Source organism: Penicillium coprophilum, assembly GCF_028826855.1.
Source record: "Penicillium coprophilum strain IBT 35676 chromosome Unknown utg000002l_segment0_segment1, whole genome shotgun sequence".
NCBI classification, from domain to species: domain Eukaryota; kingdom Fungi; phylum Ascomycota; class Eurotiomycetes; order Eurotiales; family Aspergillaceae; genus Penicillium; species Penicillium coprophilum.
The window spans coordinates 1029516-1056948 of record NW_026622722.1 but is presented as its reverse complement, the minus strand read 5'-3'; the positions used below and the strand labels follow the sequence as shown (position 1 = coordinate 1056948).

Sequence of the window (27433 nt, the reverse complement as noted above, 5' to 3'; positions counted from 1 at the left end):
TTTGTTCATTGTTCATATATTTGGTATCTTCAGAATAGCTACACGGTCAAAAATAAGAGTAGAAAGGTCCGATAAAGAAAGGGGGGGAAGAAGGAATGCAATCCGGAGGCAAAACTCCTCGGGGGGTGTCGATACAAAAGAAACTCCATGCTGCAACGCCTGACATTTCCATGTCCATGTCCACGTCCTAAGAAAAATGAATGAAGTGATATCCCATGTACATCGATATTAGACAACAGTTTCGGACCGTTCACCTTCTGCAATGACTGGTACACCCAGACCACGATCCGGGCTCTGCAACACAAGCTGTTCGTGACGTCGTGCCCGCAGGAAGTCACTGACCGCACGGATCAAAATGAACCAACCAACGATCATTAGAATATATGAAATCCATTCACTGGTGGAGATCCCAGATATGGTGCCGTTCCCTCCACTGCCTGCGCTTTCACCAACCGAGTTCGGATCGAAGTTGTGGCTGTTGGGGTCGGGTGGAGGAACATACTCTGTGCCTCCACCATCGGAGCCCGAGCTGTCGCTGCCGCCTTTCATATAGAATCCATATTGAACAAGAGTAAGACCGAGACCCGCTCGGCTGCCGTTCTTTGCGGCATGGGTGGTGTGAAGGAGATAGGTCAGCAAGAAGCCAACAAGCTGGAATGACATTGAGATCATGGCGTTCCAGACAAATGAGAAAATAGATCCAACAGGTAGTCCATCGACGTAAACCTCGTCGGACGAGATACCAGGAGCCACGATGGTGGTCTCCCAGTATGGCGGTGTCGCATCAGCGGCGGCTTCTTCGTATGACTAAATAGGGCATCAGTATGCAAGTCTTTCAATATCAAAGAATACCAGTCATCAACTTACAGGAGGAAGATCATCGTTCTTCTCGCCCCGTTCTGGCTTGGCGGCAAGATTGGCAAAAACTCCATCATTCGATGAGGCGATCTGCCGACTTCCTCCAAAAGGCGGTGCCGTAAAAGTTGGTAACATCGTGGGTCGCCTGAGAAGCCCTGGTTGAGTCTGATCCTGTGTAGCACCCATCAACTCCGATGAGGATGCCGTGGTGGTATGGCCATTATCCGGGGGAGCCCGGAAGTCGGGGTCGGCTCGCATCAAGCGCTGTCTGTCATCTGGCTCATTATCATCGTCGGACTCGTCTTCGTCGCCGAAAGCATCGGCTAGAGTCTGGTCATCATCGTTATGAAGGGGATCGTTGTGTAATAACCGCCTCGACGATGGTGACGATGAGCGAGATCCGGAACGGAAAGAGGAAGGTGAAGAGTTGTTATTTCCAGGTCGCGTGTTCATCGGATAGGAATGTGGTCCTTCCTCTTCATCTTGGGCGTTCACCTAAACAAAAAAAGATCAGTATGTTGCCGTGGGGTCCAATCCGGGGGTTGTTCTGATAGGGGATCAGCAGAGGGGATTGCGTACCCGTGAATAGCGCTGCGAGCTCATGGCGAGCTGAGCGGGAAGCGACCCTGAATAGAATCAGAGAGTAAAATGAGACAAAAACAACTTAGGTCGAAATGCAAAAACGATATAACAAGAGTACAAGGGGATGGGAAAATGTCGGGGTTGATGAGAAGGCAACAGGAATGGATGTGGCTGTGGATGCCTGATGCGCCAGGCGAAAATAGACTATTCCCGTCTTTGCCTCTTTCAAAAGATCTCCGCCGAAGATATCCTTCCCCTATACAACAATTATATTGTAATATCTCTTGCCCACCATGGCTAAAACACCTGTGAGTATCTAATCCAACATCCCAATTATCCTAAATGATATCATCGACAAATCAACAACGCTCAATTCCAACCAATATCCCTAACAAACTATCCAGGGCCTTAACCCGCGCTCTCTCCAAACCCGCCTCACACACATCCTCAAGCACTGGCCCACAGATGCAGTCCGCCCAGCCTCGGTTTCCGTCCAATCCTACATTGAATCTCGTCTTAAGTCAGCAGACAAGTCCAGCCCAGCAATCTCCGAGTCCTCTGTGAATGCACTTGAATCGCTGCTAAACAACCGCTACGCGCGCAAATATCCCATGCCGGAAAAGCTGCGTCGGCCGGCCAGTAATCCAGACCACTATGACAACGTCGTACGTGAGTTTGCGGAGGCGCCGAACCGCGATTGGTTTGGCCGTTTAAAGAAGAGGATGGCCGGTATCATCCGCTTGACGTGATACTTTTGTTCTTGCTATGTGTATAGACTTTTTCTTTTTGACGTCGGAAAACTTGATTCATCATTGTTTCGTTGGGTTTGGGTGAGCATTATGGGGGTTTTATTTGATGGGTTGCATGACATGTACCAATACCGTTTTCTGTTTGTGTTTATTGTATATCTATATCTTCTACTCAATGTACGAAATTTGTTCAGAGCAATGTTCTTCTTGATGCTTATCCAGGATGTATTCATGGGAATAAAACTTGAAACAATCTAACTCCTAATTGCTATACACAAAACGCTTGAAAAGAAACATAATCTGCATGCAAATTTACAGCATGGGCTTCAGGTCATCGGCGACCTTGAAGGGAGCCTCAGTCTTAGCCTTGACCTCCTCAACGGTGACACCGTCGGCGATCTCAATGAGAGTCAGACCGTGGGAGAAGTCAACGTCGAAGACGCAGAGGTCGGTGATGATACGACTGACGCACGCAGGGCCGGTCAGAGGGAACTCGCAGTTCTTGACAATCTTGGGGTTACCCTTCTTGTCGGTGTGTTCCATGGTCACGACGACCTTGGTGGCGGAGGGGTTGGAGACCAAGTCCATGGCACCGCCGAAGCCCTTGATCTTACCGGGGAGCATCCCTGCGAGAGAATGTTAGTTATCACCATGTGACGGGGGAAGCGTGGGAAAACGTACAGTTGGCCAAGTCACCCTTGGCGCTGACCTGCATGGCACCCAGGATGGTCAGGTCGATACGGCCGGAGCGGATCATGCCAAAGGACTCGTCGCTGCCGAAGCAGCTGGCACCGGGCTTGAGAGTGACAGTCTCTTTGCCGGCGTTGATCAGATCGGCATCTTCTTCGCCCTGCTTGGGGTAAGGGCCGAGACCGAGAATACCGTTCTCGGACTGCAGGGTCACCTCGACGGAGGGGTCGACGAAGCTGGGAGCAAGCATGGGCATACCGATACCAAGGTTGGCGTACATGCCGTTCTTGAATTCCTTAGCGGCACGGCGGACGATACGCTCGCGCTTGTTGGCGGTCTCACCCTTGCCGAGAGCAGAGGTGTCAGCGCCCTCCTCTTTGGCGAAGGTGAACTTCTCGATCTGCTTAGGGGAGGTGCTCTGGATGACACGCTTGACATAGATACCGGGCAAGTGGATGGCAGCGGGATCAATCTCGCCGGGCTCGACGATGTGCTCAGCCTCGACAATGGTCATCTTGGCGTTACGGCCCATGGCGCCATTGAAGTTGGCAGCCGCGTAACGGAACTGGCAGTTACCAAGCTTGTCGGCCTTCCAGGCCTTGACGAAAGCATAGTCACCCTTGATAGCCTCCTCCATGACGTAACTCTTGCCATCGAACACCTTGGTGTCGCGCGGCTCGCTGAACAATGCAACTGTGCCGTCGGCGTTGTGTCGCAGGGGCACCGCACCGGTCTGCACCACGGTACCGAAGGCGGCGGGGGTGTAGAACGCGGGGATGCCCGCACCGCCGGAACGGCACCGCTCAGCAAGAGTTCCCTGGGGAGTGAGCTCCAATTCAATTTCACCAGTCAGGTACATGCGCTCAAAGGTCTTGTTCTCGCCGACGTAAGAAGCAATCATCTTCTTGATCTGCTTGGACTTGAGGAGCAGACCGAGACCGGCTCCATCCACACCGGCGTTGTTACTGGCCACGGTGAGGCCAGTAATAGAGGAGTTTGACAGGACAGCGTTGATCAGGGAGTCAGGTACACCAGACAATCCGAATCCACCGGCGAGCAGAGTCGTGTTGGACTTCATATCCCGGACTGCTTCCTCAGCGGAGGGGTACACCTTGTTGATCTCATTTCGGCGGATACTGCTGGAGAAAGCGCGGGCCATAAAACGTTGGTGCTGGTGATAGGTAAGAAATGTCAGTCTCCGCGACTCCAAAGTGCTATGGGCGATATGAGCCATTAGCAGATCACTTACCTGAACGGGGTTGGCTGAGAACTGACGCGCGAAGCGCAGACATGTTGCTACTTGAGAAGGCATAGCGGATGACTTCTAATTGGAATTCAAAAAGAACAGTAGCAAATTGCCCCAAGTGCGCGGCAAGTTATTAAATCGAGCCAACGCCATATGGCAGCGGCAATAGCCACTTCTTATATTCCCGAGCGGCAGTGAGAGCGGAACCATACCCGAGTGATATTCGTTTTCCCCGGAAATGTGGATTCCCGGCTAAGTCCACCTACTATGAACTACCCTGATTTCGATCTTTTGAACTGATTGACTATTAGAGACATGCCAGACCAAGTAATGTCAAATTCTACATATATGCCTTCTTTTTTTTAGCTACCTCTTACCTTCAGAATCCCGTTTGGACGGGTTGACCTTTCTTCTTGCGGCTGCCGAAATCCACAGCCGATCCGTATCCGATCCCGCGGCTTACCCAAGTGGGGAACTGGCAGTGCTGAGTCAGCTTCCTATGGCTGAGGTCATCTGATATGTTCATCCGGGGTATACTACAACATATATACGGAGTACAGCGCAGGACGTAGGATGTCATAGAGATCAATTGCTATCTTACTCTACAAATACTTCATGGTATCTTCAGTGTATGTACATGCTGGATAACAAAAACATTTCGCACCTCGCAATGCAGTAATATCCACGTGCAGACATAAGAGAATCGAGAATTCATGCAATCATGTTATCATGCTGTCCAGGTGGGTGCCACACTGTGTGAGAAATTAAGTCGGACGTGTTGGTTTCATTTCGGCGTCAACACTCTTGCGTTTGAGAGGATTGACAGTTGCAGCATCGACAGGCGTCGCATTGGAATCTACCAATTTTGTTCCGAGTCAGTCGCAGGACGAGGACGGGGCCATGTTGTGGTCGCCGCATCCGTGGATTCGGTGTTTCCCGTACCTGGAGTTCCATTGATGGCCAATGCTTCTTCATAACTTGGAGGTTCCATATTAACGTCCGTCCCGGGGCTGGTGGGCTGAACACCCTCCATGGTGGTGACCGATTCCAGACCAGGAATGTCGGTCATGTTGTCGGATACCTCACGGCAGACCGGGTTAACCAGACGGTCTTTCATGCTATCGTTGACATAGACAAGGAAATACGGGGTCGGAGGGTTGCTGGTCGAGTTGCTCTTGAAGATCTCATCCACGTTCTGGACCTCGGTGACGTACTCGTCATTGTATTTGCGCCATATCTTCTTGTCAAAGTCGAAAATGTAGATGTAGTAATGACCGAATGACACCGACCCATGATGCACAAAGACAGCGTACAGTTGATATGGGAGGTTATGGAAATCGGCGAATTGGTTGGAAATCATAATCTGCGTATCCTTGATTTCTTGGTCGATGGCTAGAAAGGGTCAATATGCTTACTTATGCCAAGTCCCAATGCTGGAGCTCCTACCTTGTAATTCGTTCTCTGCCTTATGGGCAAGGCTCTCAAGTTCGTCCAATAATTCCGTACTAGCCATAGGGTTCATTTCGTCGGATCCCATTTCGACTCCCAGGTCAATGTCATTATCAATGGAGTCCACATCTTGCAGTGCGGTTTTGACTCTACGGAACAATGTTGCCACGTCGACGCCAGCACCGTCCTGCAGAGAAGAAAAAATATTAGTTATATAGACCTGGGGCACATTGACTGAGAACGTTCGATACCTTTGTCCTAAGAAGCTCTTCTCGGCGGGCCTCAAGCTTTTTCAGAGATGCCTTCCACTCCCAACATTGATTTCGTCGATCCACAACATCGGGATTCTTGGTGTCCATGTATCGATCCATGTAGATAGTTTCAAGCAGCCCGAGATGGTTTGTAGATTTGAACGAACATTTTTTTACGGGATCAAACTGAACTCGTTGCACCTGGATCTGGAGAACGGGCGGAAGTTGGCTGATAGAAGCAAATTGTTCAGCCACAGAATTGTCGACACTAATCTTTTGAATGTCGAATGCTCCATCGATGGCATCGTAGATGTTTCGAGATCCATGAGCAACATCAACCTTGATGTCACACCATCGTTCATCCTTCGAACGTGTGCCTTTCTCGGTGGAGATGTAAGAGCGAGTTTGACCGTAGAACAAGCTGATGAGAAGGTTAACACAGGTAATTTAGTGGTCGATTGTTCATAACCTACTCTTTGATTTGGTCAAGTTGTTCACCGTCACTGCCAATACCACGAGGTTTGATGGCGCACTGGCTCTGGAATAGAACATTGTTGATGACTTCTGTCACGTCCTGCTGAGCACCGATTTCTACTTCCTCCTTCAATTGCTTTTCCCGATCAACCTGCGAAATGTTGCGAGGGGGGACGGGCGGTGGTAGATTGGCTGATACATCGTCGTCTGGGTCGATATTCATCTCCTGATCAGATCCTGCCTCTGCTTGGTCCGACAGCTGATCTATGTCCGGAGGATTGTTCTCCTTGTCCTCAACAAAGAGTCCAGGTGCATCGTTCATGCTATTATCCGAGACCAATGTTGCTTCACTGCCGTGATCACTGCCGGTCGACTTTTGTATCGGCGCGGGATTAGCTTGGCTCGATGATGAAACTGGCTCCATTCGACCCCCAAGGAGAGGCTGTGGAGGCCCAAGGGGCCCCAAAACAGGAGCACCGTCGATGTCACCAAGCATCTCGGACCTAGTAGCAGTGATCGTTGACCGACGACGTATTGCCGCCTCATTGCTTGGGCTAATCAATGTCAACCGAGCAAGTTCTTGACCGGGAGTGACCGAGGGTTGGGATGAAGTTATCATGCTACGGAACAGAATCCGGAGCTCATTCAAGACTGCGAAGGAAACGGTCAGTTTAAGACATATAGCCATCGGCGCCGACAAAGTAACTTACATCGCTGAGATCGCTCGACCTCTTTCTTTGTCACCTTCCGGGAGCCCACTTGTTTCTTTGCGAGGTTTTCCTCGTCATTGAGATCCATCTGGAAGCGTTCAAAATCCAATACCAACTCACGGAAAGGCCGAACAGAGAAATAGAACTGTAATAGGCTGTTGAGATAGCACGTATTGCCGATGTTTTGTAGTCCGACGGGCCAATCTTGCAAGCTTCTATCAGGCTCGTTGGAGATACCTGCCATATTCCTCAATGTAGGACTGTCCAGTTGTTTGGCAATAATTGTGAGAGCCTGATTGTATCTTTCGGCATCCCCTGGGTTTTCATCGACGCAGATTGTATATGCGGCTATGATTGCCCCATCGTCGGCAGTTCGATCAGGGATTTGGAGTAGGCGATAAGCATCCCCAATATCCATTTCACCAGCAATCATCTCTCCGGTATCGATGAAATGGTTCAACGCGACCGACTTACGGGATTCGGCGATGAGTGCCACAGCGCGTTTTGCCAGTTCTTGTGTAAGTGGATTGTCATTGATCTAATTCATAACAATGTTAGCTCGCGCCCAACTCACCAATGAAACGATCGGTAAACACACCTTTGCAGTGTACATAGTCATGACAAAATCATCCGGGGTGTTATCCTCGACCCCCAAGAAGACATTGGCTTGTTCGACAGTGGAAACGCCTATTTTCAGAGTTAGCACGCGTTCGAGTCTGGAGATAGCATGACTGGATTAACACACGGTCTTCTGACGCCGCTTTGATGCGCGCACTCCCTCTAGAGTCGCCAATCCGCCACAATTGCTGACGCGCTTCGGTATCCTGATTTGTGGAGCTGAGAAATGCATAGAATTTGCCAATGATGCTATCCTCGGTGAGGTTTGGATCATCGAAGTGAAGATTAAAGTATTGATACGCGTTGACAATGTCCTCCACCGCATACTTTCCTTGTTCATAAGCCGCCTGAACAGCTGCGTCGATAGTTTGCTGGTCTTCACCACCGCGCAGAAAACCGATAGCCTTTAAAGCAGACAAGTATATTGGAGTTCTATCAGGATCGGCCAAGATCTGTCGATTGTATGCTTCAATGACAGCCAATGAGGACATATCCTCCATCACACCCAGGTCCTCATAGAAACTAAAGAAACGACTGTTAGGTCCAGTGCTATCAATTCACCGATAGGGTATACAAACGGGGCATGGGCTAGCTCAAATTCTTCGTAACGCAAAGCTGTCGGATCTGGAGAGAAAATCAGTTGGGAATCGTAGGGCCAAGGGTCGCAATATACGAACAGTCTTGCGCTTCTAGAGCAGAGAAAAGAACGGGAATGGCGGAGGGAGGAAGGCCGGGAATCTGAGACCCTCTTCTTTCAGAGGCAGGTCGAAGAAGTACTAGGATCAGCAATTCATGCATCACGTCGTCGAGAAAGAGGTGCATCGTGTCATGGTAAGGTTTTTCGGGGTCGGAAGTCGGTTTAGGCGGGTGCCATGCTCCAGTATCCTGAGTCGATTCGTCAGCGACACAACAAACCTGGGCACACAAGAAGAATTGTGGACGATTTGGAAGAACAGTGTAATCGTTACGAACCTTATTGTACACGAATTCTAAAAATTCAAGTAGTTCTTTACAAGCAACACCTTCCACGCCGAAAGAGTGCATGAACCTCTTATTGACGGAGGAGATGGGCTTGCTGCGCTGTGGATTTCGGAGGGCGTTCGTAATGTACAGACGCAGATTATCCAATACATTGATCGGCTGCGGATCACCCATGCCTTCCATGGACTCAGGATACGCTGCCATAGCCTCTTTGGCTCGTTTTCGCAACAAGTCTTTGTCGGTCATCAAGTGGATGAATTCCGGGCTCAGAATCGGCGAAAGAATCCGCAAAGATACCATAGCCGAACATGAGGCGTATGAACATTGGTAATGGTATGTCTCCGCAAGCTGCCCTTTGGGAGTCTCTTCGGGCAATGCAAGGCCATTCTTCTGTCGTCCTGATTTGTAAACCAAATGATGGATGTGCTTCCCCTGGTGCTGACCAAATGTGCTAATGTTGCTAGTGTAGTTTACCACCATCTGAAGATGATAACGGCATTTTGTGCATATGGCTGAGACCTTGGACGATGTGCCTGGCCTTCTCCGGTGTTCTGGCTCTGACATGAAGGTCTGGTCTTCTTTCAAGGCATATTGGTGTCGACATGCTTCCGGTGATATGAATCCAGGCGGGCCATTGTAGCCTTCTGGGTAAATAGGCGGAGTTTCTGATAGGAGATTACGGCCTGTATCTGGGTCGTGCGCTGGATCATACAGCTGCACATCATGGATGAGACGCGGCGCAGTCTTTCCTATATGATTGAGTAAAAATGGTATAAGTATTTGCTCGAATTATATTCCGAATGTTGCTAATCTATGATATTGCCTTACCGGCTTTCTGTGCAGACGCCATGAAGTACAGTGTTTGGGCCTAAGGGCCTCGAACAGTGTCGATCTTCGTCTGGATGCTATGGGAGAGTTGCTTCTCCTAAAGGCTTGATTCTTATCGAAGCTCACAAAAGCGCGCAAGGTGACAGCTCAGCTGTGATGACAATGTTGTCAAACGATGAAATTGCCACTGTATGCGGAGAGACAGCGGGGAGCCCACTGCACTTGGCAGCAAGCAGCGGCAAGCTTTGGAACTAACTCCTCAACAGAATGAACAGGTTTGAGATCAAGATACCCTCTTAGCAAGCAGCAAGCAGTATCTAAGGGGATTCTCGATGACAGCAAATGAATCAAAGGGTCCGACGCGAAAGAGGCATCAACATAATCATGTAGAGCTCCATTGGAATGGCGGGCGGTGGCGGTCAAGCATGGCAGAAAGCTGACTCCAAAATCCTATCGCCAACCACATCCAATACCGCAAGCAGTCTATCCTTGCTATCACACACACATCATGGCGCACCACGACGAAGAGCACAGCTACCATCCCAAGGATGCTATTGCAGGAGCCATGAAGGCCACTGCGCTGACCGGAAGCGTCGGTCTTTTCGCAGCAGCTGTCCAGAACACGCTCACCAAGCAGAACGTCGGAACTCTGGGCGTTTTCGTCCGTGGCGGTGGTGTTATTACTACCTTTGGTATGGGCTTCTTTGCACATAATTTGATGGATCAATTGCTAAAGTAGACTTGTTAAAGCGGCCATGGGTGGTACCTATGAGTTCATCAAGAGCGCCTCCGCCAACCTGCGCGAGAAGGATGACCACTACAACGTCGCTCTGGGTGGCTTCTTCTCAGGTGCCATTCTCGGTCTCCGAGGTCAGTGCTGAATATAATTGAGTGTATGTTTATGTATTTGGAGCTAACCATCGCGTTTACCTCAGTCCGCACACTCCCCGCTGTGCTCGGATACGGTATCGCTTTGTCGACCGCCATGACCGCCTTCGAGTACACTGGTGGCTCTCTGTTTGGATACCAGAAGGACACATCAGTTGACGAGTTCGACCGCCGGACGGCGTTGCGCAAGGCATTCCAGACTCCCGGAGAGCAGACCATCTCGGAGTTGGGTGAAGGACGTGGTATGTGCTTTTTGTCTGGGTAGCGATATATTCTACCGGTACTAATTCCCCTGGTTTCACTAGGTATCTACGGCCCTGGCTACGAAGATAGACGCCGGGAGCGTCTCAAGGCGACCTATGGCATTGAGGTTCCCACATCCCCAGTTCCTGCATCATAAGCCCGCATTCTTCTCAATCCACCTTTTCCCGTTGCTTTGTGTAAATTATCCCCCCATATCACGCTGCCTATCGCCTGGACACGCCTACCCGATTTGGCTTTCTTTAGTCTCTAGGAAATTCAAAACAATACACATTTCAAGTTCGGAGCGACATCAGAATCGTGCGGTTCCAGGTATACTAGGGAATCGTACCTACATGTAGGATGTCTAAGGTTCTCAATCAAATCGGAGACTGCGGGGCCTGTAAAATCATTTGCATAAACTTCAACATCAATCAATATAGAGCCAGGCATGAACCACCAGGGTTCAATTACATCTGAGCTCAAAATGAGGGGATCTCCCCGGACCACCCGGGAGCCAATGACAGCACATGTATATCAAAAACGAATTACTTCCCACCTGGCAAGCTGGAAAGGAAATTCGTAGTATCACATCACACACAATTCCGGGGTTTAAGAAACTTAGTCAATAGTGTCAAGGTTGTCTTCGAACATACATGTTATTGCATGAGTTCAAAGTACGTGTAATTGTATTGTTGATTCATTATCCTTCTCTCAATAAGTAATCGTGAACTAGGTCTATAGATATAGTATCGAACGAAATGAGTCAAGATCTGTATGCGCCCGAACTGGTGACCTTTGGCCTTTAATCATGCAAAAATGGCCCACACGATTGCAGATTCTTACCTTGCCCACCGACACACTTTTTTGTCATTACAACAAACTTTCTTCTCCTAACATCCCTCAATCTGTCAGGTTATTCAACCTTGAGGATCACTTCATCTCTGACATGGCTTGACTATGGACGATGCAATTCGCCCGAGCGACTATGAATTCGACTGCGTTCTCCAGGAGAATCTGGGACAATGGTTATGTTATCTCAATCGCGCTGGAAGGTCTCCATTTTTTTCCGTCTGAAAGTGTTGATCTAAAAGTTCTTCTTGGAACAACACCGTATTTGCCCGAGAATACGTCTTTTGTCACCTGGATAAAATGATCGCCTTCAAATCAACGGGTAGTCAATATGGAGGACTTCAGGTGGGGATGATACGCTTGAACCTGGGGTATTACCCAGAAAGCTATTGTTGGCTTCTCAAACCTCAGCGAATGTTGAGTTTCCGGCAAGTCATATTCATAGGGATCGGCCTCGTAGTGAAGAAGAATCAATTCTGGTCCTCTTCTTAGCTTGGGCTTATATTCTCTCCGCCAAATAGGCCGAACTACTCAATCGCTCCGCTGAGTATTCTTGCCGGGTTGAATTCAATCAGCATTCTTCCATTGGCCTAGAAAGATCTGACGAAGAACTTGATAAAGGTTCTGACATTGGGACAAGTCCCAACAGGGAACACATCGAAAATGGCTTGATGACATGCCCGTAACAGGGATTCTTGCTTGGAGAGTTGGTTGCCTCCACATGGTCACATTTGTTGTACCCACTGGCAGTCACGTGCTGATATCCCTCGGCACCTCTGAGCTTCGTCAGTTCGGTAGTCAAGATAGTAAAAGCCAAGCAGATGAAATATGTATGAGCAAAGAATCAGGTGAAGGTAGTATTCCGATCAAGCCGAGAAGTATAAGGGACAGAGTTCAAGTGCCTTTCATATGCCCCTTCTCCCCAGATCCCAACGTCATGCACTGTTCATGATCAGGGGGGGGATGATACATCCTCACCCCTTTTATTTTCGTCTAGCCACAGATCGAGTGGATCATGTTCATCATACGTAATAATCTTATTCCAATAGTTTTCCTTCTTTTTTCCCTCAGGGGCTGAGTCCCTCAGCCACTCGACAGGCAACCATATACGATAGGGAGTCCTCGTTATGGAGTACCATATACAACGTAATCCAGATATACACCGGAATATACAATATATACCCTAGAAATCGCGTTCGGCTCTGAATTCCGATGCAGTACGTCAACCAAAAGATATAGAAAAATCACAGAAGTCTAATATCCTTTTCTCCCCTCTCCGGACGTCCCGAGAAGCCCGTCACCATCTCGCATCTCGTAGACGTCATCAACAAAAATCTCCCTTTAATTCCCCTGCTCTGCCCTATATCGGAGCCCAATCTCTTTTGATCTTCTCCTTTTTTTCCAAGCTGAGTGGGGCAAATCTGTACCTCCCCCGCATACAATCTCGTTCGCCAGGTAACCAAAAAGACGCCACTCTAGGTGCTTTATCCTTGATTCCTTGATTTCTAGATTCTCTTTTTCTTACTCTTCTTTCAGATTTTCATCCGATAATACAACCCTAAAACCCACGTTTCAGACATGGCGATGGCCGCGCGGCCACAGACGCCCTCACAGGATGCATACATGATTCCGCACCCCAACGACCCGGGGGCTTTGAGTCGCGGGTACGGCCCGCGCTCTATCACGTCGCGACCAAACTCCTTCGCCGGTACATCCGCATACCACTACAGCTCGGGCGCCCTCGAATCGTCGCAGGTTCCCTACCAACCTCGGTTTAAGGAGGATTTCGACACCGTCAGTCACCGGAGCTCGGTGTTGGACGGCTCTGGGATGCAGCGGTCTGTCTCCACCATGTCGCACGTGCGCTCTCCGACCCCATCCCGTTCGAGCACCTTGCGAAAGAAGGCCTCGCTGAGCAAGAAGGGAAGCCTGCGACGCAATGGGAGCCGAAGAAGCATGCGCGCGGGGAGTGTGAGGAGTTTAAGCTTGGGTGATCGCGAAAAGTATCACACAGATGGTGCCGACGATATCAATAGTGCTTTCATGGTTCCGATCCCTACCAACACTAACCCGACCGAGGTCTTGGCCAATCGGTTTGGAGGTGAGGCTTTACTCCAATGTGTGTGTGATGGAGATTTTGCTGACTAGGATTTAGCGTGGCGCAAGCTCCTGAAGGACTTGATCCTCTTTTTCAAGGAGGTTCAGAAATCATACGAAGCTAGAGCGAAGCTATTCATGTCTGCCTCGGGTGTCATCAATAACCAGTCCCTTCCACCGGGTTTGCTTACGTCGGGTGGTCTGGCCGACGCAACGGAGATTCTCCAGAACTTCCACCGACAGGGCTATACCGAGGCCAATAAAGCCATTGAGGTGGAGACCGAGGTGATCAGCCAATTGACTGGTCTCCGCAGCGATCTCCAGAAGAAGACTAAGGAGATCAAGAGTCTTTCGGGGGATTTCAAGAATACTGTCGACAAGGAGATCGACGGCACACGCAAGTCCGTACGAAACTTGCACGAGGCCCTTGGACTTGTTGATACCGATGCGTCCGCGACATCAGGCAAAGGGGATCCATTCATTTTGCGCCTAAACGTGGAGAAACAGGTCGAGAAACAAATCGAGGAGGAGAATTACTTGCATCGGGTTTGTGATAACCTTTCCCTTATACTAATTGTTTGTCTAATATTGGGATTATAGGCATTCTTGAACCTGGAGAACTCTGGGCGTGAACTGGAGGGCATTGTTGTGAGCGAGATCCAGAAAGCATACAACGCCTATGCTAGTATCCTCCGACGCGAAGCCAATGAAGCCCTTGACACCGTTGAGAAGCTCCAGGCAGGTCCCATCTCCATGCCCCAAGATTTCGAGTGGAACCAGTTTGTCTCCGAGACGGAAGAGCTCGTTGATCCTCGGATTCCTCTCCGGAATGTGGAGAACATCACCTACCCTGGCAAGGATCATCCGGCAGCTGCCGAGGTCAGGGCTGGGATGTTGGAACGCAAGAGCAAGTATCTCAAGAGTTATACCCCTGGCTGGTGAGTACCTTTTTCTCTCAAGTGGCTTGAAGTCATTGTCTAATCAACTTCAGGTATGTTCTATCGCCAACACATCTCCACGAGTTCAAGTCAGCGGACCGTGTGGCATGGCAGACGCCTGTCATGTCACTTTATCTGCCAGAGCAGAAACTCGGCTCCCACTCACAGGAAGATTCAAGCTCCCACAAATTCATGCTGAAGGGTCGACAGACCGGCGCAATGCACCGAGGCCACTCGTGGGTCTTCCGCGCCGAATCTCACGAGACCATGATGTCCTGGTATGAGGATATCGAGGGCTTAAGCAGCAAGACAGGGGAAGCCCGAAACGCCTTTGTCCGGCAGCACGTCCGCAGCGTGAGTGGCAGGTCGGTCAATGAGGTAATGGAGGACGACGAAGCCGATCGCACCCCATACGCCGCGCGCTCCGCAGTCATGTCTCAAGACCGACCCACATCCTCTCGCCAAGCTGGAGGCGCGTTCCCTAGCGACGTCCAAATTGATCGAAGCAACCAGGCGGCCTTATCACCTTCCAGCGGGGACAGTTCCGCCGGCAGAGATATGCTAGGAGCTGCTGGGTCTTTCCCCGACGGGTCTAGTGCATTCGATGGTAGCTTGCGAACAGGCAGTAGCCGCGAAGCAGACCATTCATACCAAACTTATCGGTCCGAGGAGGCCTCCGAAAGGTCTCGCCCCAAAGTAGCCCAACACGATAGCTACTACGGTGACTGGATCGGACCGTCCGTAGTGGTGGCTAAGCAGAGGCAGAGCCAGCAGTTGGAAAACTCCACCCCGGATGAACGCGAAATCCGGTCTGATGGAGACCAGGCTTCCCTTGCTGCTGTCTCGGGCGTCGGTATTTCTGATCGTCGCGATCACTCGGCTCCTGCCCAGATTGATCGTCGAGCAAGTGTTTCTACGGCGCCTACCAACACCAACGTAACGGAGTTTACAAACCATACCAATCCTACCTCGGTAGATGAACAAGACCCTCCTAAGATCCATAGCCTTGACATTGATAACGGTTATATGGATCATGGTCCCGAGTCGAACAGTACAGCCAAGATCCCATCTGACTTGCTGCGTCCCCATACAGACAGTGTTACTGCCCTGGATATGAAGATCCCAGGCCGTTATCCTCCTACCAATGTGGCAGCATAGGTCTCTCACCCTCTTTATCTTCATCACCACATTTGTCCTTTTTTTCCTATTCTATGTTCTTCCATATTCTCTTTTGTCTGTACATGTACTCCTTGCCCCTTATACAATTCGTCCTTATCCGTTCAAAGGCGTTTTGAATCCTCTCCTTGGGACTGTTTCCACATAGGTCCCGTTTTACAGCATAAAAGTTATGCTGCGTCGGCGTTCGTTTTACCGGCAGGGTGTGGCGCAATGGATTTCTTTGTTTCTTGTTTCATGGATTTATTATTGATTCCCAGTGCTGGGCACTCAGCACCCATTTCTTTCGTTTCCCAGTGGGACTTTCTGTTCGAGGTTTTTCTTTTCTTAGTAGTCTTCAGTGTCTTTTTTTTTATAAAAGACGCAATTGAACATTGTCCAATCTAGTTTGATGTAGTCTTCCGATAGGATACAGGCCGTGGCAATTCAGTAACTGAAATACACCGTGCAGCCAGTCATGAGTGCAGGTGGTATGTTGGTGCGCAGGAGCTGTTGAGATGCACGATAAGAGCGGATAAGGCTAGTTTAGACTCTAGAGGACAGGGCTATATAATATAGGTGCACTACAGAGTAATGAAACCATTAGATTGTCTGTTGATATAGGAAAGAGGGCATATAGATTTAATTTGTCCCATAAATCTATTCCTTGTAGAGTATAGATACTGATATAGCTCAAACAATAGATCTTTAACTATATGCCGGGCGGTGACGGGTTTTGCCCGAGGCGTTCAAGTACATATCAGAATTCTGTATTTTCTTCTCTCCAAGCTGATATTTCCCCAGTCTTTATAGGATCTCGGAATCCAAACAACTCCTCTCTTCTGTTCCTCATTTAATTCTCATCTTCCCTCCTTTCTCTTCTTTGTACCACATTCAACTTCTTACCTCCACGCTCCCTCGAGCTCGGAATCATGGGTATGTTCTTCGTGTCCTCTTACACTTTTCTTTTTCGTATCTTTGTATTACTCGTTTGTTACTCTCATCTGGTACATCCAGGTCCCCGGTCATTTCAGGCCGCCCAATCACCGTGTCTTGTCTCCCCCAAAGGTCGAACCTTGACGCCTGATCCTTTCATATTTCCCCCGCTTCCTCTCTTTTCCCTATTTCCTCCTATCCTTTCTTGGTTTCTTGAGATTCTCCGCTGACAGTTCATCCGCCCAGCCGACGTTTATCGCCCATACCAAGTAAGTTTACCGACTCGTTTTTTATATTCCCATTTCTCGCCGATTCTACAATCTATTCCCAAGGTTGCGCATGGCTCTCAGGTCTATATCAATGATCACAAGAGTGTGGTCAGTGCGGTGGGGGTGGGCGCCATATCTGTTCGATCAGATATCTTCCAGATCTGGAGATCCTGTGGGCTTGAAAGGGAAACACTTTGCCATCGCATTGTTTGATACCAATAAATAAGTGCAATGTGTGCGCAAACAATGTGTGCCAGTGGCCCCCAAGCTCATCCCCCAGAGGTCCTCAGTGCATCTGAGGCAAACAATCCCCCCTCAGAGGTGGTGGTCACCTGACCAAGGGACCCCGACCCCCCTCGGAGTTGCGCCATTCCACGGTAGCGACTGCCCTCTGAACACCTCTTTTGCTCCTTCCCATCTTCAATTCATCAAACCCATAACACTGCACCGCTTTCGCGACCGCCTTTCTTATCTACTTTTGTTCATGTCTGACCATATCCAGCGTGAGAGGTCTCGCTCGCCCCGTCGCCGTTCTTCTCGCAGTCCTCCCCGACGCACCCGCCGTTCGTACTCCCCTCGCAGTCGCTCCCGCAGCCGTGGTGAGCGTGACGAATACCGCCGTCCCGAACGTCGTTCCCGATCCCCTTTGAGTGCTTCCGGAGCAGCTGCCCCAGGCTCTCCTTTCGGTGGACGCAGTGGATACCCCCCCTGCTCGATTTGAGGACCGCACCGTTGCCAAGGAGAATATGATGCAGACCGTTCGCGATTCATCCCAGCAAGACCGCCGGGTCTATGTGGGCAACCTTTCGTATGATGTCAAGTGGCATCACCTTAAGGACTTTATGAGACAGGGTGAGCAGGGTTGCGCATTTAGAATGATGATTTGTTGGAACGTTTGAAGCTAACCGGGGTTGTGATTCTGTGTTTTACAGCTGGAGAAGTTCTCTTTGCCGATGTTTTGCTTCTTCCTAATGGAATGTCGAAGGTGGGCGCTTACATCTAGAGGGGCTAGTTCCTTCTATTCCCCCGATTTTCGTGGTTTGTGTAGGGTTGACGGGTGGGCATTGGCTGTCCTGATATTGTAGGGATGCGGGTGAGTACTTTCTTGTCTCTATTCGAATCGGACGCTCTTGCTGACATGTCTACCAGGATTGTGGAATATGCAACCAGGGACCAAGCACAAAACGCTGTGAATACGCTCAGCAACCAGAGCCTGATGGGTCGTCTTGTTTATGTTCGTGAGGTATGTCTTCGCAGAAATCATGGTGTTGTAATTACATGAGGCTGATTCAGTCTCCAGGACCGTGAATCCGAGCCCCGCTTCATTGGTGGTCCCCCACGCGGTGATTTCGGCCCCGGTGCCCGAGGTGGTTTCGGTGGTGGTTTCGGAGGCCCCCAGGTGGTGCTGGTGGCGGTGGCCGTCAGATTTATGTCTCAAACGTTTGTTCCCTCTTTTTACCCCCGTTACGCTAAGTTCTGGCAGGCATTGTTGACCGTTCGGTGTAGCTTCCTTTCAATGTTGGCTGGCAAGACTTGAAGGATCTGTTCCGTTCAGCTGGTAAGTGCAGACCGATTCCTCCCCTCGTCCCCCCTCCCCTTGAACTTGGAGTTCCTGCTTTTCTTGTTCAGTGTGAGAATTGACCCGGATTCCGTACAGCCCAGCAGGGTGCCGTCATTCGTGCCGATGTGCACACCGACCCTACCGGACGTCCTAAGGGATCCGGTATCGTTGCCTTTGAGTCCCCTGATGATGCGCGCAACGCCATTGCGCAGTTTAACGGATATGATTGGCAGGGTCGTCCTCTTGAAGTTCGTGAAGATCGTTTCGCTGGTGGTGGCCCCGGCTTTGGTGGTCGCGGCGGCTATGGCGGTGGCTTTGGCGGCCGTGGCGGTTTCGGCGGTCCTATGGGCGGCCGTGGCGGCTTTGGTGGTCGTGGTGGCTTTGGCGGCGGATTCGGTGGACGTGGCGGTTTCGGAGGTCCTCCTGGGGGCCACGGTGGTTTCCCCGGTGGATTTGACCAGGGCGCTCCTCCTGTTCCCTCGGGACCCCCCAACCCTTTCACTGATTATGCCACTTCCAATGGCGAGAAGAGTGCTGTCATCTATGTTCGCAATGTGAGTTTTGAGATGCGCGCCGGTGGGCAACAATAAAGAATGCTAACCCGAACCCAGTTGCCCTGGTCCACTTGCAACGAGGACCTGATTGATCTGTTCTCCACCATCGGAAAGGTTGAGCGCGCTGAGATTCAGTATGAGCCAAACGGCCGCTCCCGCGGTACTGGTGTCGTTCAATTTGACAGTCCTGACACTGCTGAAACTGCAATTGGTACGTTCCATTGGATCACAGCTATGATACCCACATACTAATATCCTGCTTTACAGCCAAATTCTCTGGCTACCAGTACGGTGGTCGTCCTCTAGGCATCACGTTCGTGAAGTACATGAACGCTGGTCCGGGTCCTGAAGAAATGGAAGGCCAAGAGACAACTGGTCTGACCCAGGACCAGATCATGTAAAGCGTTTTCGTCCTTGTTTTACCTAGTCATTTTCTTTGACAGGGGGCGTCTGGCTTTTTTTTTTTTTTCTCGCAACTTCTTGATTCAATGATTCCCTTATTCCCATTTCAGTTTTTTTCGAGGCTTCTATCCTCGCAAAATGGGTTTCGAGTGCCCGTTTGGGCTGATCAACTGCTTCCAAAATGGAGAGAGCCTTCTTCTCATATGTCTTTACTTTGTAATCTTCGTAGTCTTTACCAATAGGAAATTCGTATGTTGTTATGTTCGCATATGGCGTTGGTCCAAGGGTTCCAGGTCTCGTCAAAACCGCCATGCTAGCCGTTCGTTCCGCGCACGCTCTTTCCATTTCACCTTTATTCTTTTATAGAATTGGGGTTGAACGGCCCCCCTGGCTGGTAGCAAGCTGTCCGAATCTGGTAATATTTCGATTTGAAGCCAAATGTTTGTCATACAAAAGATGCATAGAACCTTAAGTCCAGCATTATTTAGATTATCATAAGCTCAATACAGACCAAGTATATGCGTCCAGTCTATCTATATAGCCAAATCAAAGTATGTATATGTAAGCCCTGTCATGCAGATCTTATACTACAACGCACGGACCACTCCACCCTCGACCATCACATCTCCAACTATCTCTTCCCTTCATCAATTCCCTCCAACCACCCTCAAACCATGGCCTATCTCGCCCGCACTCTCCCAAAAAGGGTCTTCACCCCCTCACTGACCCAATCCATCCGCCAAACCCGATCAACAAGCACAGCAGTCCTCCAATCCACACCAACAACCCGCACAACACAACTCACACCAACAAACCAACCCAGAAACCCCCTCCCCCACCGAACCTACCACTCAGCCCTCCATGCTAGGCTCCCAGACCACTCCTACACAAACTCCCAAACAGCAATCCTAACTTCGGCACTAGCCCATGTTCCCGCACACGGCTTCTCCGCAACAGCACTGACTCTCGGCGCTCGCGATGCCGGCTTCCTCGATGTCTCGGTGCAGCTACTCCCGCGCGCGGGAATTTGACCTGATCCTCTTCTGGCTTGCGAGTCGACGGGGTCTGCTACGCGGAAAGGTCGAGGAGGGTGGATTATTCCGGCGCATTGCGGCGGAGAAGGGGAAGGATGTTCATGAGCTTTCTGTTGAGGAGAGGGTGAGAGGGTTGCTTTTAGAGAGACTGAGGATGAATGCCGAGGTTAAGGATGTTTGGCAGGATGTGAGTTTTCTTCTTCTTTTCTGTCCCTTAAGGGGGGCAGATACATAAAGAGGGAATGGCTGTGTTGAGGACTGCCGCTAATGTCTGCTAGGCCCTGGCGCAAATGTCGCTTCTTGCTAACATCCCCATTTCTCTTGCGGAGCTGCATGCCCTTGCTTCGGATATTCTTACTCTTTCTGGTGATGATGCTGTTGATGCCGCTTGGTACACGCACCGTCTGGCGGTGTCGGCTATCTATGCCAGTGCTGAGGTTGTGATGACCCGTGACCCGACGCCGGATCTTGTGGAGACGGCGGCGTTTGTGGAGCGCCGGTTTGAGGATCGGAAGGCACTTGCTGATAAGCTTACTGGCATTGGACAGTGTGCTGGATTTGGGTGGAATACTGCTATTGGGCTGGGACGAAGCTGGGGGTTGAAGATTTGAGGTGGTATAGATGACCAGCCCACGATTGAGGTTGTCGAGAGAAGTTCACCTGAAACAGGCCTTGCTCGGCGGGAGATAGATTTGTACTTTTATCCTAACCATTTTATTATTGTAAATTACTCCGTTCTTGTCAGCGAAAATACTATGTGTTGCTAATATGGGATCCAGTCCTCGCTGGTATCTTCAATATCCCTTGAAAATTCCAGATTGCTCATGCAAAATAACTAGAGTCATATCCTATCATGTCCCAACCTGTTCACCCGAACAGCCGCGCTTGATGCCAAAAATTAAAACCTGAAAATGAGCCACGGGCAAGTATGTCAATTGAATCATGAAAAGAAAGGGAATTGAACAGATCGAGAAGCATGGTTCAATGTAGAGAGACATTCTGCACTGCCTCCTCTACACTAACAGGCGCATGGTCATCACCAGCACCATCGGTTGGATCATCTGTCTTGTCTGCAGTGATCTCAGACGGCGAAATCAACATTGTGGGGGACTTCGGCGAGAATGGGTCCGAAAGAACACTGTCCTTTGGTGAATGTTCTTGCTGAGCAGACACGGTGGTATTTTCAGCAGTCTCCGGTTCCTTTGATGGACTAACACTGCTGGCCCCACTCTCGACCGAATCACTCTGTTCATGCTGAGGCTTGCCACGTCCCCAACGGCGTGTTTTTGGCGGAAGTGGAGCCTGCCCATGTCTGCCTGTTCCTGCTGCTGGGACTGAAGGGCGGTGGTGACTTGAAGAGGGTGTCGTATGGCTGGAACGGCGTGGTGGAGGGGGGCAGGGGGTGGGTTTGATACGGACCGCCGCGGCCGTGGACCCGGCGGCGCAAGAGTAGAACCTGACTCGGAGTCGTGGCGATCACCAATATGTACCTGTGATGGTGGTGTGTTGGGGGTAAAAACGGTGGTAGGGCTGAATTCGACGCCTTCGGGGATGGTATTCCCGTCGCTGCTTGTGCAGGTAGAGTGGTGCTCTTCTTCATCCACGGCCAGACGGCGCCCGCGCCAGCGACGAGATTTCGGTGGTTCTGGTTTGACCTTTGGTGGCCGGATTATCGGCGTCTCGTCATTGAGAGCAGCAGCAGGAACTCCATCTTTGCGGCTGGGGGTTATTACGCCTGGTTTTTCGTGCTGTGCTGCAACGGCCTGAACGCTCAGTGAAGATGAGGATGCGGGCTCCAGGTTCATGCCGAGCCGGTGGATTAAGCTGGGTTTCCGACTTCTCGAGGTATTACACGAACTATACGAGTTTGTTCGCGTTGGTGATGTTGTATCAGACGAGCTAGCGATTGTACTTGTTCGCGAGAGTGTGCGAGAGCTGTCGAGTGGTTCACCCATATCGATTGGTGACGCATGCTGCTCAGCTTGATCTAGGACGGTTTCAATTGTAGTTGTTGTCACCTGAGTGGGGGTGTCTTGCGTTTCTGCTGCGTCGGGCTGTTCGGCATTGCGGAGCCAATCCACTGTCGCACACCGAGCGACAAGTCGACGTGTGGTTTCATCGACCTCTTCGAAATGCAGGATTTTTTCGTGCTCTGAGTCGCTCCCATATGAGACTTGGCCCCGACCAAGAATGCTGAGCAGCCTTCGTAATCCATCGCGCTTGTAGTGCGGTGGGTTTCGTAGCTGCGTATGAGCGAGGAGTGGATAAAGAACACGCAGGTAGGTATGCCGGAGTGCGGAGGCCTCCTCGGGTAGATCAAGCAAATTCCGGATCAATATATCGACCAGAACATGTAGATCGTTCGTGAAGAAGTACTCATATGTGCTAGGGGTGGTAAATATGAGATAAAGAAGTTTCAATGTGAGCAACTGTAGGGATGTCTCGGCTGCATATTGTCAGTCATCGGTTCTAGTGAACGAGATGGTCGTCTATTACCTTCACGGTTAATAAGAAGAATGATATTCTCCCCGAATGTTTTATACATCCCACCATACATAGATAGGACCTTGATGACCTTGTTGGTCAATTGACCAGAAGGCCGGCCGTCAACCGGATCATGAGCGGAGATCATGAACTGCTCATTCAGAACCAGCTGTGAAATTCGTCAATGCCATTCTAACCAAGAACCCGGAGACGGTACTCACCAGCACCCGAATCACGGGGTAATGATACGGATCGGTAACGTCGTAAGAAAGATCCTCGATAATATCAAAGAGACAGCGAATAAAATCATCATCCACAAGAACTGCACACGAACATGATAATCAGCTACCGGTAGCAGCATATGCCCGTTCAAAACGTACCCAAGTCTTCAATTTTGACTCTTTGTATTCTCGACATCTCATAAACAAGGTCCATCAACAAGCGATGAAGACCCGCGTCGCCGTCTAGATCTGCCCTCCGCATCGCCTGTATAAGCTCGAGGAGACGCGCAAACACGCCCTCATCATTCAGCATTTGAAGCACAACTTCATTCTGTCGACCGTCAAAGAGAATGAATGATGCAAGGAAGTGGAGGGTATTCGGGTCATCGTCCTGCAAAAGACCGTAGAGAATCTGTCGTCGAACGTAGTCCGCATGTGTAGCAAAGATACTCGAAGTAAATAGCTTATAGGAACAGCGCGAGATATCGGTTTCCGACTGAAGATATTCATCTAGGGAAAGGCGGGTGCGTTAGTCGCAGTGAAAACAAAGTTGGGGGCGGACGTGGCGCTGTTGGCGGGAATGCGTCGTTGGGAGTAGAGACTATGCTTCTCGGAGTTCAGAGTGTCATTTACCTTTATGTTGAGTTGTTAGACTGAGATAAGCTCGGAGGGCATCGTCGATCTGGTCTTCGGAGTCGCAGGGCTTGGAGACGATCGTTTGAAGTTCTGCGAGAATTGGTCAATTGTCACGTCGCATATCTTAAAAGGAGAAAAGAGTGGGCCAAGAACACCGTACCAGTCCAGAACTCAGTCTCCGAGACCTCGGGCTCCATTTCCCGTCAGACTATCATACCGGTTATGTGCCGGTTTGAAGAGTTGGAGAGAGTTGAAGGGCGGGGGGAAATTGGGGGAAATACAAAGTCCCACTGCGGGTCAACCCTGAGGTACGCACTACGTGACTACTTCGAGGGAATGTACGTTTATATATAGAACTTTCATTGGTATCAAAATGCAAAGTAGAATTATGCAACCGGGCGTAGGAATGGATGCGCTTCGGTATTCCTATGAAAAGTTAGCGGTTGGTCCAGAGTTGTTTACAAACTACGTCACTTACAGAACATATTTATCCAAGTCCACGACAGTAGGGTCGCTGAACAAAAGGTAAAAGTACTTCAACGTCTCAGCTAGCCAGAAAGACTCCATTGTATCCTTATGGATCGGTTTCTGGGCTGTGACATCGTGGATGGCCGCGTTGGCCAGCTCCGTTCGGGTGTATTTTGAGATGGCCTCGAACATTTGCCAGCCCTTGCGGCGCCAGGATTCGTCGCCAGTCAGGCGATACATGATGAATACCGACTCAATCGCCTCTGGTCGAAGGTAGTAGGTTGGGGATGGGATACTGGTCATGCCTGCTGGGAGGTGGTCTTTGCCGACTTCGGCGATATGAGGCGAAGCGGGCGACGATGATGAACGAGGTGCATCTCGGTTCTGCAATTCAGCTCCGTCAGTAACAGGAGCCGATTTTGAACCGGCAGGCGACGCTTCCGTGTGGTTTCCTGCTCCATCGCGCTTGGCCAACACGTCGCTATCGTGGGGGTTTAATGAGCCCGGCATGGGGATGGGAACCGACCCGCTCGCGGATCCTGGCGGTGGATCGTGCGAAATCAAATCCACGCGCTGTTTGTAGCTGCTCTCTCCATTGCGGAACGAATGTCCTGCCTCGGGGTCTACGCGCGAGTTGCGATCCACGCCAGCCTCAAAGCGGGCCGGGTCCCACTCGCAGGCCGAGCCTTTCTCACATGGCAAGAGGCGGAAGTGCTCAGGCATCACTCCAGTTTGTGTTGACTCGTAAGCCCAAACACAGCCGTCGGTTAGTTTGGCTGCGAGTTCCAGATCACCTTCGATGCCAAATGCTTTGGCTCCTATGGCGAACATGCCGCCGACAAAACATGTCAAGTGAGTGCCTTCATATTTAAGATCGGTGGAAGTGAGCTCTGCGGTCTTTCCGGGTGTTATTGGAAAGGTTGAGGCCATGAACCGAATATCACGTCCACCTTTAACCATAGGCTGGAAGAGAAGAGACTTGCGGGCTGCAGTCGCTGCCTTTTTATACATATTCAGGTATTGCTCGTTCAAGCCACCCAGTAGCAGGTATTCCTTGGGCAAGTATTCGTAGGTAGAGTCAGCCATTCCTCCCAGGGTGTAAGCGTTATCGTGGGGCGAATTAGGAAGACCCAAGCCGCCATTGCACTGATCTGCTGAGAGTGTATTTTGTTCATGTGTCTGAGTATCAGGTCCCCCGGTGACTCTCACATCATTGGCCGGTTGGGCATGTCCTTCGACACCAGTGTTTGTGTCCCGTGGGAGTAGCTTCAAATAACTCTCAAGGTCTGTCGGTGCGGCATAAATTCTGCGGGTCATCGAAGAAGTGCTAGTGCTAATGGTGGCACTAGCGGCATTCTGCTTGTTTGTAGGGCTGCGATTGCTCGGAGACGTGTTCTTGGAGTACTTGGGACATCCCTGTGCATTGACCCGTAGAGGCCACAGTCCAGGGATACTAGTTGAATCTTGGATTTTCTCCAATTCGTTGGTAATTCGCGCAATGGCATCGTAGTATTTGTCCCGCTTGGTCAATTGAGCCAGACGGGTAAATTCCAAGGAAAGCGACCCGATTTCAGCCAGCCCGGCTCGGGAAGATGCCCGATGTGGTTTCACGGCATACTCTCTGAGAAAACTTCGTTAGTCCTCCACAGATGATCGGAGAGGAGTTGTGGCACAAAATACTTACGGGGCCCAGCGATAGTAAAGGTGTGGCATGCGGTTGGGGGTGTCAAAGGCACCAATGAGAACCTCAGCAAGCTCTTCTGCTTTCTCCAAAAGTACCGGGTATCGATGACCAGAAATGTCATAAGCACCCAAAAGACCTCCAAGATAGCGAATGGTCGTCTCAAACATTGGAATATCTGCTCTCAGTGATGTTGTGAAATCAATGTTTTTAATCACATCCAAAGCCTCGGAAAATTCATCCTTCAATTGCATGATCCAGAGAGTATCGATAGAATCAACCAATGTTGCACCCCAACCATTGAATGGATCTTCAAATTCCTTTGACAGAGGCTTGACTTCGTCATGTCCCATCGCGACCTCCTTATAACCTTTCCAGGCATGCGCGAACTCGGCCTTGATGGCGCTAAGACGTTGCAAACGCTCTTGCTTGTCGGAGCTAGACTCATCCTTGAACTTTGCTTGCAGCTTGGGGATTGTTTTGGACTGTTCCTTTGGCAACTTGATCACCTTCTCTGCAGGGACGGGGAACCGTTCTGGGAACTTCTTCCACTTGGTTGTTGGAATACCAGGTTTAGGGCGCTCTGCTGTCCTTCTGCCGGTGCCTCCATGATCAATCTCTTCATTTGCATTATTGATATTATCCGCTGCAGGTGGTGGCACGCTGCCGGTGTTGTCCACCTTGGCCGGTTCCTTCACAGGTTCCTTCGCTGAGTCCTTCGGGTCATCCTTGATGGGCAGTTGCACCGGCGGAGTATCGGAGGAAGCTTCTTTGAGCCGGCTCGTGCCGTCCTTTGAGCCGCTGTTGGGTCCCACGGGCGAGATTATCTTCTCTGGCGTTGGGGAGGTGGTGCCGCGGTAGGGATTGGGAAGCACACGGTTTTTACTCTCCTCGATGGCCGCGGCAGCAGCCGGGTTTTCAGGGTTTGGTGTCGCGGGTTGATTCGGATGGGCATCTGGTGGATGAACGCCAATGTGCTCTTCAACAACTGTATAGCTCCAATCGCGTGACCGCGCAAAGTGGAAGAATGTGAAGACGACAGCCGCCGCGAACACGACTAGAACTCGGTATCGGCGAGCTCGAAACATCGCGAGCGGTCACCGTGTATTCGAGAAAAGAAAATGCAATAGAAAGGAAGGAGAAATGAAGAAAACACTGAGATTAGCCAAGTCCCGATGAAATCACGAGACTCCACAAGTAACTGAGATCCACATGCTAGAGCCTCCCCCGTTCTATTTTGGTTCTTTCACAACTTCACCTTCTTTGTATCTGGATCTTTGAAGTATTAGGTCCAACTTTTTAGCTCTTTGGAAAGAGAAATCTTCCAAGAAAACTAAGGAACCCAAGAAATTCATTGATTTGACAATCATGCCCTCCAAAAGCCCTTGAAACCGCGGTTCTCGGATCTCAATGGCAGGGAATTACAGCCCAGGCGCCATCTTTTTAGGGTGAATCAACAGGGCTGTTCAACGCCAATCATTGGCCCCGAATTCCGAACTGTGACTGGATTAAATGCATGCAGCCCGCAAGGGTCTTCAAATTGGCCTATCATCAATCGACTCTTCCGCTAGTCCATAGTAT

General features: G+C 50.3%; 10 protein-coding genes across 10 annotated transcripts; 5 read left to right on the top strand and 5 right to left on the bottom strand.

Annotated features, from left to right (window-relative positions):
- Window positions 1-228: 228 nt before the first annotated feature.
- N7500_002450 (metal homeostatis BSD2 family protein) lies at window positions 229-1461 on the bottom strand (the record flags this gene model as incomplete). Its single annotated transcript, XM_056673596.1, has 3 exons — window positions 229-807; window positions 868-1353; window positions 1438-1461. The coding sequence occupies 3 exons, from the start codon at window positions 1459-1461 to the stop codon at window positions 229-231; spliced, it is 1089 nt and encodes a 362-aa protein (XP_056534121.1).
- Window positions 1462-1733: 272 nt separating this feature from the next.
- Window positions 1734-2189, top strand: N7500_002449 (ubiquinol-cytochrome c reductase complex assembly factor 2; the record flags this gene model as incomplete). The annotated part of the gene is made up of 2 exons (XM_056673595.1): window positions 1734-1748; window positions 1845-2189. The coding sequence occupies 2 exons, from the start codon at window positions 1734-1736 to the stop codon at window positions 2187-2189; spliced, it is 360 nt and encodes a 119-aa protein (XP_056534120.1).
- Window positions 2190-2501: 312 nt separating this feature from the next.
- On the bottom strand, window positions 2502-4191 carry N7500_002448 (3-oxoacid CoA-transferase; the record flags this gene model as incomplete). Its single annotated transcript, XM_056673594.1, has 3 exons — window positions 2502-2815; window positions 2871-4050; window positions 4129-4191. The coding sequence occupies 3 exons, from the start codon at window positions 4189-4191 to the stop codon at window positions 2502-2504; spliced, it is 1557 nt and encodes a 518-aa protein (XP_056534119.1).
- A 790-nt stretch (window positions 4192-4981) lies between these two features.
- N7500_002447 (ubiquitin-specific protease UBP2) lies at window positions 4982-9391 on the bottom strand (the record flags this gene model as incomplete). The annotated part of the gene is made up of 9 exons (XM_056673593.1): window positions 4982-5517; window positions 5572-5761; window positions 5826-6246; window positions 6299-6950; window positions 7010-7547; window positions 7608-7696; window positions 7755-8149; window positions 8206-8251; window positions 8305-9391. Coding segments are annotated over 9 exons (3954 nt in total), but the record flags the coding sequence as incomplete, so codon positions are not given.
- A 553-nt stretch (window positions 9392-9944) lies between these two features.
- Window positions 9945-10724, top strand: N7500_002446 (Tim17/Tim22/Tim23/Pmp24 family protein; the record flags this gene model as incomplete). Its single annotated transcript, XM_056673592.1, has 4 exons — window positions 9945-10128; window positions 10187-10306; window positions 10372-10566; window positions 10630-10724. 4 exons carry the CDS (start codon window positions 9945-9947, stop codon window positions 10722-10724), a joined length of 594 nt encoding a protein of 197 aa, XP_056534117.1.
- A 2270-nt stretch (window positions 10725-12994) lies between these two features.
- N7500_002445 (SLM1 family PH domain-containing protein) lies at window positions 12995-15609 on the top strand (the record flags this gene model as incomplete). The annotated part of the gene is made up of 4 exons (XM_056673591.1): window positions 12995-13517; window positions 13572-14059; window positions 14114-14451; window positions 14505-15609. The coding sequence occupies 4 exons, from the start codon at window positions 12995-12997 to the stop codon at window positions 15607-15609; spliced, it is 2454 nt and encodes an 817-aa protein (XP_056534116.1).
- Window positions 15610-17295: 1686 nt separating this feature from the next.
- On the top strand, window positions 17296-19327 carry N7500_002444 (uncharacterized protein; the record flags this gene model as incomplete). Its single annotated transcript, XM_056673590.1, has 10 exons — window positions 17296-17410; window positions 17463-17663; window positions 17744-17796; window positions 17897-17904; window positions 17961-18054; window positions 18112-18231; window positions 18318-18369; window positions 18469-18926; window positions 18984-19137; window positions 19194-19327. 10 exons carry the CDS (start codon window positions 17296-17298, stop codon window positions 19325-19327), a joined length of 1389 nt encoding a protein of 462 aa, XP_056534115.1.
- A 675-nt stretch (window positions 19328-20002) lies between these two features.
- On the top strand, window positions 20003-20973 carry N7500_002443 (uncharacterized protein; the record flags this gene model as incomplete). The annotated part of the gene is made up of 3 exons (XM_056673589.1): window positions 20003-20329; window positions 20409-20549; window positions 20641-20973. 3 exons carry the CDS (start codon window positions 20003-20005, stop codon window positions 20971-20973), a joined length of 801 nt encoding a protein of 266 aa, XP_056534114.1.
- A 370-nt stretch (window positions 20974-21343) lies between these two features.
- On the bottom strand, window positions 21344-23900 carry N7500_002442 (DUF2013 domain-containing protein; the record flags this gene model as incomplete). The annotated part of the gene is made up of 7 exons (XM_056673588.1): window positions 21344-21734; window positions 21782-22808; window positions 22859-23015; window positions 23068-23168; window positions 23227-23577; window positions 23701-23793; window positions 23864-23900. 7 exons carry the CDS (start codon window positions 23898-23900, stop codon window positions 21344-21346), a joined length of 2157 nt encoding a protein of 718 aa, XP_056534113.1.
- A 189-nt stretch (window positions 23901-24089) lies between these two features.
- On the bottom strand, window positions 24090-26940 carry N7500_002441 (class I alpha-mannosidase 1A; the record flags this gene model as incomplete). The annotated part of the gene is made up of 3 exons (XM_056673587.1): window positions 24090-24129; window positions 24182-25792; window positions 25856-26940. 3 exons carry the CDS (start codon window positions 26938-26940, stop codon window positions 24090-24092), a joined length of 2736 nt encoding a protein of 911 aa, XP_056534112.1.
- Window positions 26941-27433: the final 493 nt, after the last annotated feature.